General features: G+C 48.2%; 1 protein-coding gene across 4 annotated transcripts in view; it reads left to right on the top strand.

Annotated features, from left to right (window-relative positions):
* Positions 1-18,605, top strand: part of ARHGAP42 (Rho GTPase activating protein 42) — a 213,143-nt gene that overhangs the window by 179,676 nt on the left and 14,862 nt on the right. For all 4 annotated transcript variants that reach the window (XM_069969607.1, XM_069969608.1, XM_069969609.1 and 1 more), the window contains 9 exons: positions 3,587-3,626; positions 4,613-4,675; positions 7,863-7,937; positions 10,892-10,976; positions 11,496-11,554; positions 12,503-12,608; positions 13,184-13,343; positions 15,542-15,686; positions 15,811-16,191. In XM_069969607.1, the coding sequence (XP_069825708.1) occupies positions 3,587-3,626; positions 4,613-4,675; positions 7,863-7,937; positions 10,892-10,976; positions 11,496-11,554; positions 12,503-12,608; positions 13,184-13,343; positions 15,542-15,686; positions 15,811-16,191 (1,114 nt within the window). The remainder of the gene's footprint in view (positions 1-3,586; positions 3,627-4,612; positions 4,676-7,862; positions 7,938-10,891; positions 10,977-11,495; positions 11,555-12,502; positions 12,609-13,183; positions 13,344-15,541; positions 15,687-15,810; positions 16,192-18,605) is intronic.

The following is an 18,605-nucleotide window of genomic DNA, read 5'->3' as shown; positions in this document are numbered from 1 at the left end:
TTCTCTCCCCCCTGCTTCTCTCCTGTGCTTCTCTCCCCATGCTTCTCTCCCCATGCTTCTCTCCTGTGCTTCTTTCCACCATACTTCTCCCCCCTGTTTCTCTCCTGTGCTTCTCTCCCCCATGCTTCTCTCCTGTGCTTCTCTCCACCATCCTTCTCTCCCCCCTGCTTTTCTCCTGTGCTTCTCTCCACCATACTTCTCCCCCCTGCTTCTCTCCTGTGCTTCACTCCCCCATGCTTCTTTCCTGTGCTTCTCTCCCCCATGCTTCTCTCCTGTGCTTCTCTCCACCATACTTCTCTCCCCCCTGCTTCTCTCCTGTGCTTCTCTCCACCACACTTCTCCCGCCTGCTTCTCTCCCTGATGCTTCTCTCCTGTGCTTCTCTCCACCATACTTTTCCCCTGCTTCTCTCCTGTTCTCTCCCCCATGCTTCTCTCCCCCATGCTTCTCTCCTGTGCTTCTCTCCCCATGCTTCTCTCCTGTTCTTCTCTCCCCATGCTTCTCTCCTGTGCTTCTTTCCACCATACTTCTCCCCCGTTTCTCTCCTGTGCTTCTCTCCCCCATGCTTCTCTCCACCATACCTCTCTCCCCCCTGCTTCTCTCCTGTGCTTCTCTCCACCATACTTCTCCCCCCTGCTTCTCTCCTGTGCTTCACTTCCCAATGCTTCTCTCCCCCATGCTTCTCTCCCCCATGCTTCTCTCCTGTGCTTCTCTCCACCATACTTCTCCCCCCTGCTTCTCTCCTGTGCTTCACTTCCCCATGCTTCTCTCCCCCATGCTTCTCTCCCCCATGCTTCTCTCCTGTGCTTCTCTCCACCATACTTCTCCCCCCTGTAGGGCTGGGCGATATGGGCCAAAATCAATATCGCCGTTAATCGCACATGTAGCCGCGGTAACGATAACTGAACGATAATTATGAAACGCCCCTTTTTGCAAACCACACCCACTTGCTATGAAAAACTGTCAATATCAAAAAAGTAAAAAAACTCACTAAGCATGACTATAAAGGGGTGGCGGACAGGGGTGTATAACTATACAGGGGGCGGATAGGGGTGTATGACTATACAGGCGGGGGGTGGACAGGGGTGTATGACTATACAGGGGGGATAGGGGTGTATGACTATACAGGGGGGGCGGACAGGGGTGTATGACTATACAGTGGGGGGGGATGGGGGTGTATGACTATACAGGGGGGGGTAGGGGTGTATGACTATACAGGGAGGGCGGACAGGGGTGTATGACTATACAGGGGGGGCAGACAGGAGTGTATGACTATACAGGAGGGGGGCAGACACGGGTGGTATGACTATACGGGGGGGGGGCGGACAGGGGTGTATGACTATACGGGGGGGCGGACAGGGGTGTATGACTATACGGGGGGGGGGCGGACAGGGGTGTATGACTATACGGGGGGGCGGACAGGGGCGTATGACTATACAGGCGGAGGGGCGGACAGGGGCGTATGACTATACAGTGGGGGGGCGGGGGTATGACTATACAGGGGGGGTAGGGGTGTATGACTATACAGGGGGGATGGACAGGGGTGTATGACTATACAGGCGGGGTGGGCGGACAGAGGTGTATGACTATACAGGTGGGGTGGGCGGACAGGGGTGTATGACTATACAGGGAGGGCGGACAGGGGTGTATGACTATACAGGGGGGACGGACAGGGGTGTATGACTATACAGGGGGGACGGACAGGGGTGTATGACTATACAGCGGGGGGGGGGGACAGGGGTGTATGACTATACAGGGGGGGGACAGGGGTGTATGACTATACAGGGGGGGGCAGACAGGGGTATATGACTATACAGGGCGGCGGATAGGGGTGTATTACTATACAGGGAAATGTAGTTCCCTTAGAAACAGTACAGGGCTGTAGCATAGGAGGAATGAATGGGCTGCAGCAGGATGTCTCCTATAACTTATCCTGCCTGCTGCAGCCCATTCATTCCTCCTATGCTACACTCCTGTACTGTTACTTAGGGAAGTACAGGACAGCCGCCCCCAAATGCTGCTCCTCCAGCTCTGACACGCCGGCGTCCCTGCACACACAGGAAAACATGGGCAGTGTTCGCCGGCCGGGTGTGTGGGGGAGGAGCCTCGGAGGGGAGAGGTGGGGGGCCTCGGACAGGACGGGACCAGTGGGGGGCATCGGACGGGACTGGACTGCTGGGGGTGGGGTGGTATCGGACAGGTGAGGAGCCTCAGACGGGACCGGACGGGTAAGGAGGGCGGGCGCTTGGACAGGACTTGCGGGGGGCGGGGCCTTCTTACACTGCTGCTCCTCCACCACCACCTCCCGCTCTGATATTAGCACCCCTGCACATAATGTACAGCGCTAATGCCAGGCGGCGTGCGTGTGTGCGGGGGGCGCTCTCACAGGATGGGCGCAGTGAGGGGGCACTCTAACAGGGAGATAGAAAAGCAAAAATACCGCAGATACCGTCCTGGCTAAGTTGAGGTCGGTTAACCGACGCCAGTGACGGTATCGGTATTTTTGCAGTATACCGCCCAGCCCTACCCCCCTGCTTCTCTCCTGTGCTTCTCTCCCCCATGCTTCCCTCCTGTGCTTCTCTCCACCACACTTCTCCCCCCTGCTTCTCTCCTGTGCTTCTCTCCCCCATGCTTCTCTCCTGTGCTTCTCTCCCCCATGCTTCTCTCCACCACACTTCTCCCTCCTGCTTCTCTCCCCCATGCTTCTCTCCTGTGCTTCTCTCCACCATACTTCTCCCCCCTGCTTCTCTCCTGTGCTTCTCTTCCCAATGCTTCTCTCCTGTGCTTCTCTCCTGTGCTTCTCTCCCCCATGCTTCTCTCCTGTGCTTCTCTCCACCAAACTTCTCTCCCCCATGCTTCTCTCCTGTGCTTTTCTCCACCATACTTCTCTCACCCCTGCTTCTCTCCTGTGCTTCTCTCCACCATACTTCTCTCCCCCATGCTTCTCTCCTGTGCTTCTCTCCCCCCTGCTTCTCTCCTGTGCTTCTCTCCACCATACTTCTCTTCCCCTGCTTCTCTCCACCAAACTTCTCTCCCCCCTGCTTCTCTCCATCCCCAGGTTTCTCTCCCCCACTTCGAGATGGTCGCACTGCTGTCCGCCTCACCTACTGGCTGCCCGTAGGGCCCGGACGTGCTCCTCCAATCAGCGGAGACCAGGAGCGTGGTGCGCTGCGGCGTGCCGTAGCGCACATGTTGATTGGATGTGTGCATCACGCCCCGCCACAGCGCACCATGCAACCGCCCACATTATAATTCGCCACTGATCGCTGCGCATTGCCGGGGAACAAAACACAGGGGCACCATAGTTTGGGGAACTTTCCCCGCGGCACACCTGACCATGTGCCGCGGCACACTGGTTGAAAATGACTGTGTTAGGAGATGTTTATGCTTTGTGTTTCTCTATGTGGCCACCCAGTGGTTGTTCTGTGAATTGCAGCCTGTTCAGGTTTTCGTTATCATGTTGTTATAATGCATTGAATTAGTATTGTGAAAAGGTAAAGGCAGAAGCAGCTACATATTAAATTTCAATTACCGTAGCCTGGTGACCACGGAGCCATTACATAACTTATAATTTATCTTTTTTTTTAGATTTACACACTTCCGGCCATCATCAGTAAAAAGGAAGAAAGTAAGTGCTTGTTTGTGTTACTATTCTGCTGTGCTTGCTAAATTACAATCACATCTAAATAGATGGCGTATAGTGCTATACCCGGCCGCACTCAGCCGTCCTGCTTCCCTCCCCCTTTAATGGGTTTGATCCAACTAAACACAGCAACCACGCCGATCAGCTGAAGTGCTCAGCCATGATTTACCTTGCAGTGGCCTCTACAGGAGAAATGGAGTACAGCATGGCGCACATCAAATGAATGTTCTTGCTGTACATAGCCACACCAAAGTCTTCCTCCTTCCCTCCTTCCTTCCTTCCTTGAATGGGGGACCCCTTTGTGACTTTATGTTGTGATAGAATTATATAGATAGGGATGGTCCATTAGGATACACTATGGCATAGCTAGGATTCATTAGGTGCAGGTCAGGGCTGATACTGCCAGTGTACCTGTCACTGACCGGGGGGGTTGCAGGAGGGAGGTGCAGACTATTGTGCCCTCTCACTGTCCGGGGGCGGGGAGAGGGGCTCACTAGTACCTTGGAGGCAGTCCATGTGTTTTTCCAATGGCCCCATGGGCCCCATAGCAATTGCATGGTCTGCCTCCATGGTTGCTGTGCCATTGCATGAAAGAGTCTTTCTCTTTGTAGTCTTCTGTCTACTCACTTTCATTCATTTTAAAGTGAATCTGTCAGCTGATATTCAGGTTCCAAACTGCTGACACTGTTAGATGCATTTCGGAGACACATGGTACCTTTCCTATATCCGTCTGTGCTTCCAGAATCTAAGGACTTTATGGGCCTCCTTGCTCCCCCTCCCATCCCTATCCTTTAACTGACGGCGGGAAGCTGAGCCCCAAGCAGGGTCAGCTGTCTGTCACACTCCCGTTTTCCGTGTAGATATACATATGGGCAGTCGCTGGTCACTAGGAAAGGCACATCAAAAAATGTTTGGACCTTTGTTGCCCTGGTTTCTCCTTTTTAACATCTTTTTTCCCCTCTGCTTTTTAGTGTTTTTAAATGAAGCTGGCTTCAACTTTGTGAAGAAATGCATCCATTCTGTGGAGACGCGAGGTGAGGCTGAAACGGAAGACTATTATCGCCACACTGTGACCACCACCATTCCCACCACAAAGTGACTAATACCACCATACCATACTAAATAACATCTACTATACAAACACCAGTATCCCTTGCATACACTAGCCCATATAAAGGTAGATACCAATGGTACACAGGCTGTGTACACCATATATGTGATTAGATATATGTGCAGTTACACACAGTGACTCACAGGGGGCGTCTTCTCTGATCCAAGTTGCTTACTTTTCCTTTCTTCTCCATCTCGCACAGTCATCGTAAAGACTTCTCTGGCCATAACTCATCTCCGCAGAATTTGCCAGACATAACATTTTAGGCTCTTTGCTTCATCACCATCCTCACCTCTATAAAAAGTCCCCATCTATATTACTCCACACAGTAACAGTGCCCACTTTATACCATGTAGTATTTAGGCCCTATTTGGACCCTCAAGCAGTACTTAGGAGCTCTCTATGCCCTCCTATATTAGAAAGGACCAAATTTGTGCCCTCATAGTTGGGTCCCTTTGTTTACATATAGTAGTTAGCCCCTTCTGTGCCCCCATATAGTAGTCAGGTCCCCCTCTGTGCATCTATATAGTAGTTAAGCCTCCCTGTGATTCGAAGTACATCCCCCCTTAGGTAGTGTCCCCAATGTAGCAAATCCACCTGTAGGCAGTCTCCACAAGGGGTTATTTTAACCCCTTCCCTCCTATGTAGGCATCTCCCCTGGTAGTTACCCCCTTCATGTAAGCATCCCCCCTGTTATTTAGACTCCCCCCCCCACCTATGTAGGCATTTCCCTTGCTAGGTTTTCCCCCTTATGTAGACCCCCTTCCCTGTTATTAAGACTCCCCTCCCCCATGTAGGCATCTCATCTGGTAGTTACCCCCCCATGTAGGCATCTCCTCTAGTATTTACCCCTCCCCCCATGTAGGCATCTCCTCTAGTATTTACCCCTCCCCCCATGTAGGCATCTCCTCTGGTAGTTACCCCTCCCCCCATGTAGGCATCTCCTCTGGTAGTTACCCCTCCCCCCATGTAGGCATCTCCTCTGGTAGTTACCCCCCCCTCCCCCCCATGTAGGCATTTCCTCTAGTAGTTACCACTTTCCCCATTTAGGCATATCCTCTGGTAGTTACCCCACCCCCATGTAGGCATCTCCTCTGGTAGTTACCCCTCCCCCCTTCCCCATGTAGGTATCTCCTCTGGTAGTTACCCCTCCCCCCATGTAGGCATCTCCTCTGGTAATTACCCCTCCCTCCATGTAGGCATCTCCTCTGGTAATTACCCCTCACCCCATGTAGGCATCTCCTCTGGTAGTTACCCCTCCCCCATGTAGGCATCTCCTCTGGTAGTTACCCCTTTCCCCGTGTAGGCATCTCCTCTGGTAGTTACCCCTCTCCCCATGTAAGCATCTCCTCTGGTAGTTACCCCTCCCCCGTGTAGGCATCTCCTCTGGTAGTTACCCCTCCCCCGTGTAGGCATCTCCTCTGGTAGTTACCCCTCCCCCCATGTAGGCATCTCCTCTGGTAATTATCCCTCCCCCCATGTAGGCATCTCCTCTGGTAGTTACCCCTCCCCCCATGTAAGCATCTCCTCTGGTAATTACCCCTCCCCCCATGTAGGCATCTCCTCTGGTAGTTACCCCTCTCCCCATGTAAGCATCTCCTCTGGTAGTTACCCCTCCCCCCGTGTAGGCACCTCCTCTGGTAGTTACCCCTCTCCCCATGTAAGCATCTCCTCTGGTAGTTACCCCTCCCCCGTGTAGGCACCTCCTCTGGTAGTTACCCCTCCCCCCATGTAGGTATCTCCTCTGGTAATTACCCCTTCCCCATGTAGGCATCTCCTCTGGTAGTTACCCCTCCCCCGTGTAGGCATCTCCTCTGGTAATTACCCCTCCCCCCCCATGTAGGCCATCTCCTCTGGTAGTTACCCCTCCCCCCGTGTAGGCATCTCCTCTGGTAGTTACCCCCTCCCCCCCCATGTAGGCATCTCCTCTGGTAATTACCCCTCCCCCCATGTAGGCATCTCCTCTGGTAGTTACCCCTCCCCCCATGTAGGCATCTCCTCTGGTAGTTACCCCTCCCCCCATGTAGGCATCTCCTCTAGTAGTTACCCCTCCCCTCACCCCCATGTAGGCATCTCCTCTGGTAGTTACCCCTCCCCCCATGTAGGCATCTCCTCTGGTAATTACCCCTCCCCCCATGTAGGCATCTCCTCTGGTAGTTACCCCTCCCCCCATGTAAGCATCTCCTCTGGTAATTACCCCTCCCCCCATGTAGGCATCTCCTCTGGTAGTTACCCCTCTCCCCATGTAAGCATCTCCTCTGGTAGTTACCCCTCCCCCCGTGTAGGCACCTCCTCTGGTAGTTACCCCTCTCCCCATGTAAGCATCTCCTCTGGTAGTTACCCCTCCCCCGTGTAGGCACCTCCTCTGGTAGTTACCCCTCCCCCCATGTAGGCATCTCCTCTGGTAGTTACCCCTCCCCCCATGTAGGTATCTCCTCTGGTAATTACCCCTTCCCCATGTAGGCATCTCCTCTGGTAGTTACCCCTCCCCCGTGTAGGCATCTCCTCTGGTAATTACCCCTCCCCCCCATGTAGGCATCTCCTCTGGTAGTTACCCCTCCCCCGTGTAGGCATCTCCTCTGGTAGTTACCCCCTCCCCCCCCATGTAGGCATCTCCTCTGGTTATTACCCCTCCCCCCATGTAGGCATCTCCTCTGGTAGTTACCCCTCCCCCCATGTAGGCATCTCCTCTGGTAGTTACCCCTCTCCCCATGTAGGCATCTCCTCTAGTAGTTACCCCTCCCCTCACCCCCATGTAGGCATCTCCTCTGGTAGTTACCCCTCCCCCCATGTAGGCATCTCCTCTGGTAGTTACCCCTCCCCCGTGTAGGTATCTCCCTGTGTAAAAAAACATACTTACCTATCTTTAGCACAGCATACATCCCATGTCTTCTCTCCCTCTGAGCACACAAGTAACATCACTCGTGCACCGGAGCTCAGGGGGAGAATGCTGCCTCCAGCCACAAGAGTAATTAGCAGAGCAGAGAGCCAATGGCCCCCGCTCTGCAAGCGATAGGCAGGCAGAAATGGAATTGGCTCAACCATGGTACCGCCAGGACTTCTGGGAGTTACATAACTTTCATCACCTATTTCATTTTATGTTTATCCAGGTATTACGATTTTGGGACTATACAGAATTGGGGGTGTCAACTCCAAAGTGCAGAAGTTGATGAATACAGTTTTCTGTAAGTACCTTCTATTGGGCACCATACTGTGAATGGAACGAGAAGAGATTGTCCCAAATGGAGTTTCCCCATCAGCTAAATGGGCGCCAGATTGAAAAACATTTCTCATACAGATGCCCAGGACTAGAGCAGCTGGACACATGCATGGGGGAGATTTATCAAACATGGAGTAAAGTGAAACTAGCTGAGTTGCCCCTAGCAACCAATCAGATTCCACCTTTCATTTTCGAAAGAGTCTGTGAGGGATGAAAGGTGGAATCTGATTGGTTGCTAGGGGCAACTGAGCCAGTGTCACTTTACACCATGTTTGATAAATCTCCCCCATAGTGATTACATGTCATGGCAACTGCATTTAGAAAAGGGATTAGATAGTCCTTGAAATAATTTTCTTATGTCACCTTGAAACATTGAGTCATTAAGCTCAGACCCCTACCAATTTCCCTTTGCTGCTACTTAAAGGGGTACTACAGCATTTTTTTTATTTGGTCTTTAAAATCAACTGGTGTCATGAAAATTATGCAGATTTGTAAACTACTTCTTTTTAAATATCTCAAGTCTTTGAGTACTTATCAGCTGCTGTATGTCCTGCAGGAAGTGGTGTATTTTTCCAGTGTGACACAGTGCTCTATGCTGCCACCTCTGTCCATGTCAGGAACTGTCCAGAGCAGGAGAGGTTTTCTATGGGGATTTGGACATTTCCTGATATGGACAGAGGTGGCAGCAGAGAGCACTGTGTCAGACAGAAGTAAATTACAAATCTTTTTAACATTCTGACACCAGTTGATTGAAATTTTTTTTACAAATTGCCGGAGTACACCCTTTAAAGATTTCCAGTAATAGAAATCTCTCAAAGGGGGTTTAGCTCACTACCATATATTATCAGGGAAGTGAACCTGTGTGCATCCAATAATCTGTAGAATACAGTATATACACCGCTTGTCGCTTGTCCCCTTCTGTGTGAGAAAGATAATTGTAATCCTTTTATACACCCAGACCCATCCGCCCCAGGTCTATCCGGTGTGATACATAGTGGTATGTACTGTACATAACCCGGGGCTCTTCACAGAAACTACAGTACACTGACAGTACACACCCTATTACAGCTAAAATAGACTATAAAGAGCTGAATAGAAAAGAAAGACGTACAATAATGTTCGGGACAGGATGACATTGTCAGAGCTCTTCTTGCCGGATATGGATTTCTGAGTGCTGCACTTGTAAATACTCAGAAACAGCTTTAATGGAAACTTGTAGGAGTGAGAGACAATTTTAAAGGGATACTGCAGGCAAAAAATTGAGATTCTGGTGATTGTTTATAAATGAGTCTTAAAGGGATTGTTCACAAAAAATTCTTTCAAATCAACTGGTGCGAGAAATGCCAGAGATCTGTAATTTATGTCTATTAAAAATATCTCAAGTCTTCCAGTACTTATCAGGTGCTGTATGCCCTGCAGGAAGTGTCATATTCTCTCCAATCTGACACAGTGCTTTCTGCTGCCACCTCTGTCCATGTCAGGAACTGTGCAGAGCAGGAGAGGTTTTCTATGACATGGACAGAGGTGGCAGCAGAGAGCACTGTTTCAGACTGAAAAGAATACACCACTTCCTGCAGGACATACAGCAGCTGATAAGTACTGGAAGAATAGAGATTTTATAATAGAAATAAATTACAAATATGTGGCACTTGGTAGTACCAGTCAATTTTGAAAAATAAAATAAATTAAACTACCCCTTTAATAAATCTACTAACTCTTTCTGAACAAGCCCTTGTTTAAAAACTTATGAATACATATTCTTTTAGCTACAGTATTTTCTATGGGATTTTCATGGAGCGCCTCCCCTCAGCAAGTTACGGCCTGGTTACTTAGGGTTACATCAGTGTTGTCAGTTTTGCCTGGGCTGTGATTTTGGATCAAGTCTTTTCATGAAGACTCTTTTGTGTCTAATATATTTTAGGACTTCTGTACTGAAGTGGTTAAAGCCAAAATACCTAGTGGTCTAAAGCAGTATTACCAGCTTCCCTGGTGGTCTGGGGCAGGGATAGGGAACCCTTGGCCCTCCAGCTGTTGTAAACTACAAACTCTATCATGTCTGGACAGCTAAAGCTTAGAGTTAAGATCAGCATCCCTGGTGGTCTAGGGTAGAGACAGATTAATGTCCATGTTCCTGGTAGCCTAAGTGAAAGCATTATTGTCAGCATCCCTGGTGGTCTAGTGTGGCAAATGCCAGAGGTTGTCCAGGTTAAAAAAAATATTGTTAGCCTATCCTGGGTGGTAAAAAAACTATATCAGAATCCCTTGTGGTTTAGGGTAGAGAGGGGTTAATGTAAGGATCCCTGATGGTCTAGGTTAGAGAAAGGGTAATGCCTGCATTCCTGGTGGTCTAGTGTGGTGAGGGCGTTAATCTCAGTATCAATGGTGGTGCGGTGTGGTCAGAGCATTAATCTCAGTATCCATGGTGGTCTAGGGTAAAAAGGTGTTAATGTGAACATTCCTGGTCGCCTAGTGTGGTAAAGCCATTCATCTCAGTATCCCTGGTGTTGTAGTGTGGTGAGGGTATTAATTTCAGGATCCCTGGTGGTCTAGGGTAGAAAGGGGTTAATGAGAATATCCCTGGTGGTCTAATGTGGTGAGAGTATTAATCTCAGGATCCCTGGTGGTCTAGGGTGGAAAGGGGTTAATGAGAAACATCCCTGGTGGTCTAGTGTTGTGAGGGTATTGATTTCAGGATCCCTGGTGGTCTAGGGTAGAAAGGAGTTAATGTGAACATTCCTGGTGGTCTAGTGTGGTAAGGGTATTAATCTCAGTATCCCTGTTGGTCTAGTGTGATAAAGGGCTCAATCATCATGTCTAGCTGTTTCCTCGGCTCTCCTAATGTGCCCCATGAGTAAGTTTCTAATATACATGTAAAGCTAACATCTTATAGTAACCTGGTACTCACTTGTTTTTCTTTAGCACCTAAAGCTCCTCCTGATATGGATATTGATTTAGAACTATGGGACAACAAGACTATAACAAGTGCTCTAAAAAACTACCTCAGGTGAGTGATCACATATACATCATTGTCCACAGCCAACCCCAAAACCCAGCCCTCACCTACAAGCTTGGATGGGGGTACGGATAGACGGCCACGTTGAGTGGTTGGCAAAAATCAGTACTCTTAAAGTGAATATTAACCTAAAAACATTTTTGTATTTATTCATGTAAAAAGCTTAAATGTTCTGACCTGATTGCTTTCACTAAATCATCTCCAGTTTTCTGAGTTAAATTTGATACTGCCGTCAGCCACCACTAGGGGGAGTTTGTGAAATCAGTGAGTTTGGCTGACTCTAATCTAATGTGTATGGCCAGCTTCAACGCCCTAATGGCCGAAGATGGCTGTATCCATCAAGGGTGGGTGCCGGTTCCCACATCATGAAGAATATACCTGTTCATAGTGATCTTGTGGCCACTGCCTCTGTAATGTGATGTAATGCTTGTTTGCCCCTTAAAATGCCATTTTTTATGTTACACCTTTCACATACTTATTTGAACTGACATGTGATTTATCTACCGACAGATGTCTAAATGAGCCCCTCATGACCTATAAATTGCACAAAGATTTTATTCTTGCTGTCAGTGAGTATATCTATTATTTTACTTATTATTCAATAATGTTTTATAGTACTGGAAAAACAAGGTCAAAGATTTTAGGTGTGTTGAAATAGTCAGCCGGGGCTGGAAACTGGCAGCTGCAGTTTTGTTATGTACAAATATGCAACCCTTACCTTTCCTCTTGTCTCAGTGGAGATGTGTCCACCCTTACCTTTCTTCTGGTTCAGTACAGATGTGCCCAACCTTGCCTTTCCCTTTGGCTCAGTACAGATGTTTTCTCTCTTTCCTTTCCTCTTGGCTCAGTACAGATGTGTCCACCTTTACCTTTCCTCTTGGCTCTGTACAAATGTGTCAACCATTAACTTTCCTCTTGGCTCAGTACAGATGTGTCCACCCTTACCTTTCCTCTTGGCTCAGTACAGATGTGTCCACCCTTACCTTTCCTCTTGGCTCAGTACAGATGTGTCCATCATTACCTTTCCTCTTGGCTCAGTACAGATGTGTCCACCTTAAACTTTCCTCGTGGCTCAGTACATATGTGTCCACCCTTACCTTTCCTCTTGACTCAGTACATATGTGTCCACCCTTACCTTTCCTCTTGGCTCTGTACAGATGTGTCCACCATTACCTTTCCTCTTGGCTCAGTATAGATGTGTCCACCATTACTTTTCCCCTTGGCTCAGTATAGATGTGTCTACCCTTACCTTTCCTCTTGGCTCAATACTGATGTGTCCATCCTTACCTTTCCTCTTGGCTTATTACAGATGTACATTAGTTATGGGTTCCAATTTCTCAGAGATTTAATAATATCATATACTGTATCATATAATATAGATCAGAGATCCCACAATGCCCCAGTTTCTGATTTAGATGTGAAGGAAGAAATAAACAGCTTGTAATGTGAGATGAGTACTAGATAAGTGAAGTAAAGGATTTATAAAGTTACTCGAAGTTTTGTTATTTCCACTACAGAATCAGATGACCAGAATTACCGAGTACAAGCAGTACACGCGTTAGTCCATAAACTACCAGAGAAGAATCGGGAGATGTTGGACATCTTAATAAAGCACCTTGTCAAGTAATGATCCCTTTGTACACATCTATTGGAAACACTGACAGCACTTAAAGGGGTTTTATGGGCTTGACGGGGTGCAGGGATTGGGTTGGAAAATCAAAGACTAGTGTTGAGCGGACTTGCCGAACTGTTCAGGTTCGAAGAAGTTGGATGACCTCCCAGGGCTGCCAGGAAAAGATGGATACAGCCTATGGCTGTATCCATGTTTTCCAGGACGCCCTAGGGCCGCATCCAACTTCTCCAGCCACTGGGAGTCAAATGCCAAGCCTTCGGGTTTGGAGAATGTTGTCAAACAGGAACAGTTTAGCAAGTTCGCTCAACACTAAAGACCTGTACTGATCTGTCTGATTGTCCCCTGACAATTTTTCAAATTTTGGTCAAACCCAAAGAACCCCTTTAATTGTTTAATTTTTGTCCAGGTCTAGAAGTTTTGCAGCTTTATATTTCAGCTTTTTATGTATTCCTTATTCCTCCGAGCTGGATATTTTCCCAACATTATGATCCGTACAGAAGAATGTGAACTAAGCTCAGATTAGCCAGGAATCTATCCAGCGCGCTAATTTTATGTTTTTGGCCAGGGTATCGCTGCACAGTCAACAGAACCTTATGACTATCTCCAACCTTGGCGTGATCTTTGGTCCTACACTGATGAGAGCCCAGGAGGAAACCGTAGCAGCCATGATGAACATCAAGTTCCAGAATATTGTGGTTGAAATCTTGATAGAACATTATGAGAAGGTAATATTATATACATATTCTAAAGGGGTTATCCACTATTTGAAAATGGAGAGGTCAGGTTCATGCGACATTCCTTATACAGCTCGCCTTAGCAGGTAGTCATGGAGTTGCTGGAGCCAGCCATTTGGGTGAAATAATAAGTACCCTTTAATGTTCTCCAAAGATTTCCACTTGGTTGCCCCATGAGAACAAGAGTTATCAGATACCTGCTGAACTTTGTGTAGAGTCCACTATCTGCAAAAGTCCATTGGACCATACAGAATCTGGTAAAGAGTCAGCTGGACCATGCAGAGTCGGTCCTCGCGGGGGAGATGGATGAATGGTTTGAGCTCCTGATGATTGAGTGCATACCCTTGGAGGAACCCGGGCATCTTGTCTTTGTGGAGGAAAAGAGCTGGAAGAATGGTTCTATGGCCAATGGTGGTTTAGTGGCCAACGCAACTATAGAATACCCTAATAGTCATGTGCATGGGCGCTATTTGAGCTAGTAGGAGCCCCATGAGGGTGCCTCTGAGACACATTGGCCCCTGTAACATCCAGCATGTTCCCTGTCTGTTTTCATGGAGAACAGAATTATAGATCTCTGAAGGAAAACTTAAGGATTTCACTTATTTGAAAGTTTGGGATCAAGTTTAGTACCGATCCATAAAGTCCAAAAACAGTGACGGCTGCTGTAGAAGAAATAGAATGAGAGTAGATCCCATAAGGCACTTGTATTTAGATTTAAAGGCGATTTCCATTCATCCAAATCTATAAACGATCCACTGGTAGCCATATTTGGAGTCGGGAAAGAGTAGAAAATTTTTCTTTTAGCATGGGGCGGTTGGATCAATGGACTAGGGTTATAGGTTGAACTTGATGGACTCGTGTTTTTCAACCTTATTTCTGTAGGTAATATGTTTTTGATCAGGATGGGGGGGTCTGACCTCTGGAATCGCCAGTAATCTTGACAACATGGGTCTGGTGTTCCCCACCGCCGTAACTACCGCAAATCTCCATATCGAACCCCCAGCTTTTTTGCTATGAATAGAGCACCTGACCCGTGGCTCTATTCGTTCCTATGGAGCCGCCGTAAAGAGCTGAGTAAGCACTTTCCAACTTATTCAGCTCTTTCTGCCAGCTCTCTAGGAATGAATAGAGCCAGGGGTCACGTGCTATACCCCCGGCTGTATTCACAACAAAAAAGTCGGGGGCCCTATATGGAGCTCGGCGGGTGTACAGAGGTCAGACCCCCCACGATCTCTTACTTGTCTCCTATCCTGTGGATAGGGGACAAGTTAACTTTCTTTGGACAACCTCTTTAATTATCAGACTCCCCTTTAAGGAGATCCTATACCAAAACAATATATATACAAACTAAAAACATTCGCTTATGATTGCAGTGACAGTTTCAAAAATGTTTCCTTAATGGCTAAAAATCTCTCCCTGAAGGGGTTAAGCAAAAAGTTAAAACTAGTTAAAACTCCAAACAAAAGAAACTTTTGATTAAGGAACATTGAAAGCCTCAGTCCATTGACCGCGCACACCGAGACTCGCAGCAGGTGGCCACTTTCCTCTCGTAGAAATTAGTTTTGTGACAAAAAATTGTGTTTCCTAAAGAAGCAAACCGAGGACCCATGCTGTCACCATAATAAAAATAAATAAGTGACCGCGGACGTTAAAATCGGAGCGTTTACTATGCCCATCAAGGTATCTCAATGTAACTGATGCAGAGAATTCCACTTATTTCACCTTCTCTAACGTGTAGGCGAGAAAAGGGGGGCAAGAAAAAAGAAAGATGGTGGTGGTGTATTTTATCAGATTGAGTCTATTGATATATAATATTCGCATCAATCAGTAGAGAACCTTGTCATCAATCTATACTGGCATCAGGTAGTCCTTATATCATTGCTGTAAATGTTCACAAGCAATGAAATAAAGCGGTAAATTCTGGCGAGGGAGGAGGGGGATGCAGCTGCACATCAAGAATTCTCATTGCCTGAGAGTCTATAGGCTGTGAGAGGGGAGGCAGAGCTGTTGGGGAAGACATCTGATTGGCTCAGAACACACTGCTTTTACATCCCACCCTCTGAATATAATTGGAGTGCCCCTTTAACTACTAACATTCTGTTCGATATTTTCTGTAGTCATAACTTTTATCTGGTTTATTGTTGGTAAAACATCTTTATTTATTTATTTTTTTATTTTTTTTTTCTCAGATATTTCACACAGCACCAGATCCAAATGTTCCACTTCCTCAGGCTCAACCACGTTCTATTTCTAGAAGAACCAGAGCAATCTGCCTTTCCACAGGGCCCAGGAAGCCTAAAGGGAGGTATACCCCATGTCTGGCCGATCATGACAGTGAGTATTCTACTATTTGGTGCATTGACTTTTTAAATACTTTACACACTGAACTCTTTAAAGTGTCCAGTTTATAATTAGGTTTGGATGTTTTTTTATATATTATTATATTTCTTTTTCCCAGGTGACTCTTATAGCAGCAGTCCAACCAGCACCCCCATGGGAAGTGTAGAGTCCCTGTCTTCACATTCCTCAGAGCAGAACGTCAACTCAAGGTGTGCGTCATCCCCGCAGAGAGACAAGGGAGGAGGAATACCCTGGGTCACCTCCACCCCATCCTCTAATGGTCAGAAGAGTTCTAGTCTATGGACCACGAGCCCCGAATCCAGCTCCAAAGAGGATGCCTCCAAAACGGACGTGGAATCAGACTGCCAGAGCGTGTCTTCTGTCACCAGCCGTGGGAACATTTCACCTCCCGTAGACCTGACCAAGAAAGGACATTATGAACTGTCTGGGCTGAAACGCTCTGCAACATCTTCTCTACGTTCTTTACCTTCCACAGAAGGTAGATACTAGTAGCTAAAGCCTCTTTTCCGGGTCCAAAAGATTGAGATGTCAATGAGTGAGAAACATTTTTGACAGAAAAACCTTGACCCAGAGTAACTTAAATTTTTTAACAACCATTTCAGTAGAAATTATGTGTTAAAGGTGAAATTCACTAAATTACCCTTTCATCATATCATATGCACAGCTGGTGAGGGTCCGTGTGCTAAGGCCTTCTCTGGTTTATGAACCAATGTGCCAGTTGTGGCCTCTCGTATTATGGTGGTGGAGTTTTCCAGTGGCAAAAATTTCCAAGCAACACCAATTGGTTTATGAGCTCTATACAGTACCTTGGTGATACTGATATGGTGTTAGATTGGGTCCAAGCTCTAAGGTCACCATCACTGATGTATAAAAGTGAACACTCTCTAAACGAGAAGATGAGTTTCCTTCGGTTGTGTCATATGATGTCATGGTTACCACTTGGAAAATATGAAATGTGTTTCTGTGATCTTACTGGGTTTGCCATCTCCGCCAGAACTTCTTTGTATTATTAAGCTGCAAAGACTGTTCCACACAAGCTCTCCACATGGGGGGAGACAGAAACTCCCATTAGAGTTATACAGTACATCTCCAATCACTTACATACAATGTGGGAGATTTATCAAACATGGTGTAAAGTGAAACTGGCTCAGTTGCCCCTAGCAACCAATCAGTGGTGAGTCTGTCCATAAGATGGCTGATACAGAGCAGCATGTGACCAGGGCCGTATTTGCCACTAGGCACCCGTGGTCCGGTGCCTAGGGCGGCGCCCTGCGGGGGGCGGCACCCGCAGGGAACACTTTTTTTATTATTAAAAATAAAAAAAACCTCCCACGGGTGCCTAGTCCGCTCCGGGGGGGAGGCGGGGGTGACGGAGCGGCCGGGAGCAGGAGCAGGATGGGCAGGCAGGCTGGTTCCCTCCCCCCAATGACGTCACATCACGTGAGCGCCGCCGAGCAGGAGAGAAGATCCGGGACCGCGGGGCTGCAGCTGTGAGCTTCCGGCCTCTGTCAGACTGTGTGTGCCGGAAGCTCAACACCTGCCCCGCACCCCGGACCTCGGCGCTGCATGGGGTGAGGGAACCAGCCTGCCTGCCCATCCTGCTCCTGGCCGCCCCGTCTCCCCCCCAGCCTCTCCCCCCTGCCCCACAGCGTCTGCCCGCCCCCGGCCCCCCTGCATCCTCAGCTGCTCCCCTGCCCCCCCAGCCTCTCCCCTGCCCCCCAGCCTCAAAAAGTTAGCGAGGGCAATTCGAGAAGACGTCACCTGTGAGTCATTAGTAACTGCACTGTAATCACTTCTATACTGTGCAGAGACTGTGTACCATTGGGGTCTCAATGGGTCAGTGTATTGTTTGCGGTAGTGTACTGACACAGCCCTGCGGTCACTACAGTACACTAGCGCAAACTTTTAAACTAGGACCCAACTACAAGAGCTGCAGGCACTAGAAACTCCCAGCATATCCTGAGGGCTGTAGACTGTCAGTAAATGCTGGGAGTTTTAGTGCCTGCAGCTGTTGTAGTTGGGTCCTAGGTGCCTCCAGGACCCAACTACAACAGCTGCAGGCACTACAACTCCCAGAACAGTCTGCAGCCCTCAGGATATGCTGGGAGTTGTAGTGCCTGCAGCTGTTGTAGTTGGGTCCTAGGTGCATTATACACTGGAGGCGTTGTGGGAGATCAGAATACATAGATCTGTGGGGGCTCAGTGCAGGGAAGTGACCCCAGAACATCACTAATAGGGGATAGAACAAAAATATCTTCCCCTATCCCTATTAGTAATGTTCTGGGGTCACTTCCCTACACTGAGCCCCCACAGATCTATGTATTCTGATCTCCCACAACGCCTCCAGGACCCAACTACAGCAGCTGCAGGCACTACAACTTACAGCATATCCCGACGGCTGCAGACTGTCAGTACATGCTGGGAGTTGTAGTGCCTGCAGCTGCTGTAGTTGGGTCCTAGGTGCATCATACACTGGAGGTGTTGTGGGATATCAGAATACATAGATCTGTGGGGGCTCAGTGTAGGGAAGTGACCCCAGAACATCACTAATAGGGATAGGGGGAGATGTTTTTGTTCTATCCCCTATTAGTGATGTTCTGGGTCACTTCCCTGCACTGAGCCCCCACAGATCTATGTATTCTTATATGCCACAAAGCATTCAGTGTATAGGACCCAACTACAACAGCTGCAGGCACTACAACTCCCAGCATGTACTGACAGTCTGCAGCCCTCGGGATATGCTGGTAGTTGTAGTACAGTAGTACAATCCTATGATAACTGCCGCTGTAGACAGATGTGTTGCTGAACCTTCAGGGCTGATGGTTGTCACCCACAGATTGCAGCCACCAGGAGCCTCTGCACACAGTGATTTATTACAGGGTTGTCCTCTCA

This window comes from Dendropsophus ebraccatus, chromosome 5 (assembly GCF_027789765.1).
Source record: "Dendropsophus ebraccatus isolate aDenEbr1 chromosome 5, aDenEbr1.pat, whole genome shotgun sequence".
Classification (NCBI taxonomy): domain Eukaryota; kingdom Metazoa; phylum Chordata; class Amphibia; order Anura; family Hylidae; genus Dendropsophus; species Dendropsophus ebraccatus.
The sequence above is the reverse complement of the archived record's forward strand: the minus strand, read 5'-3'. Positions and strand labels throughout refer to the sequence as shown.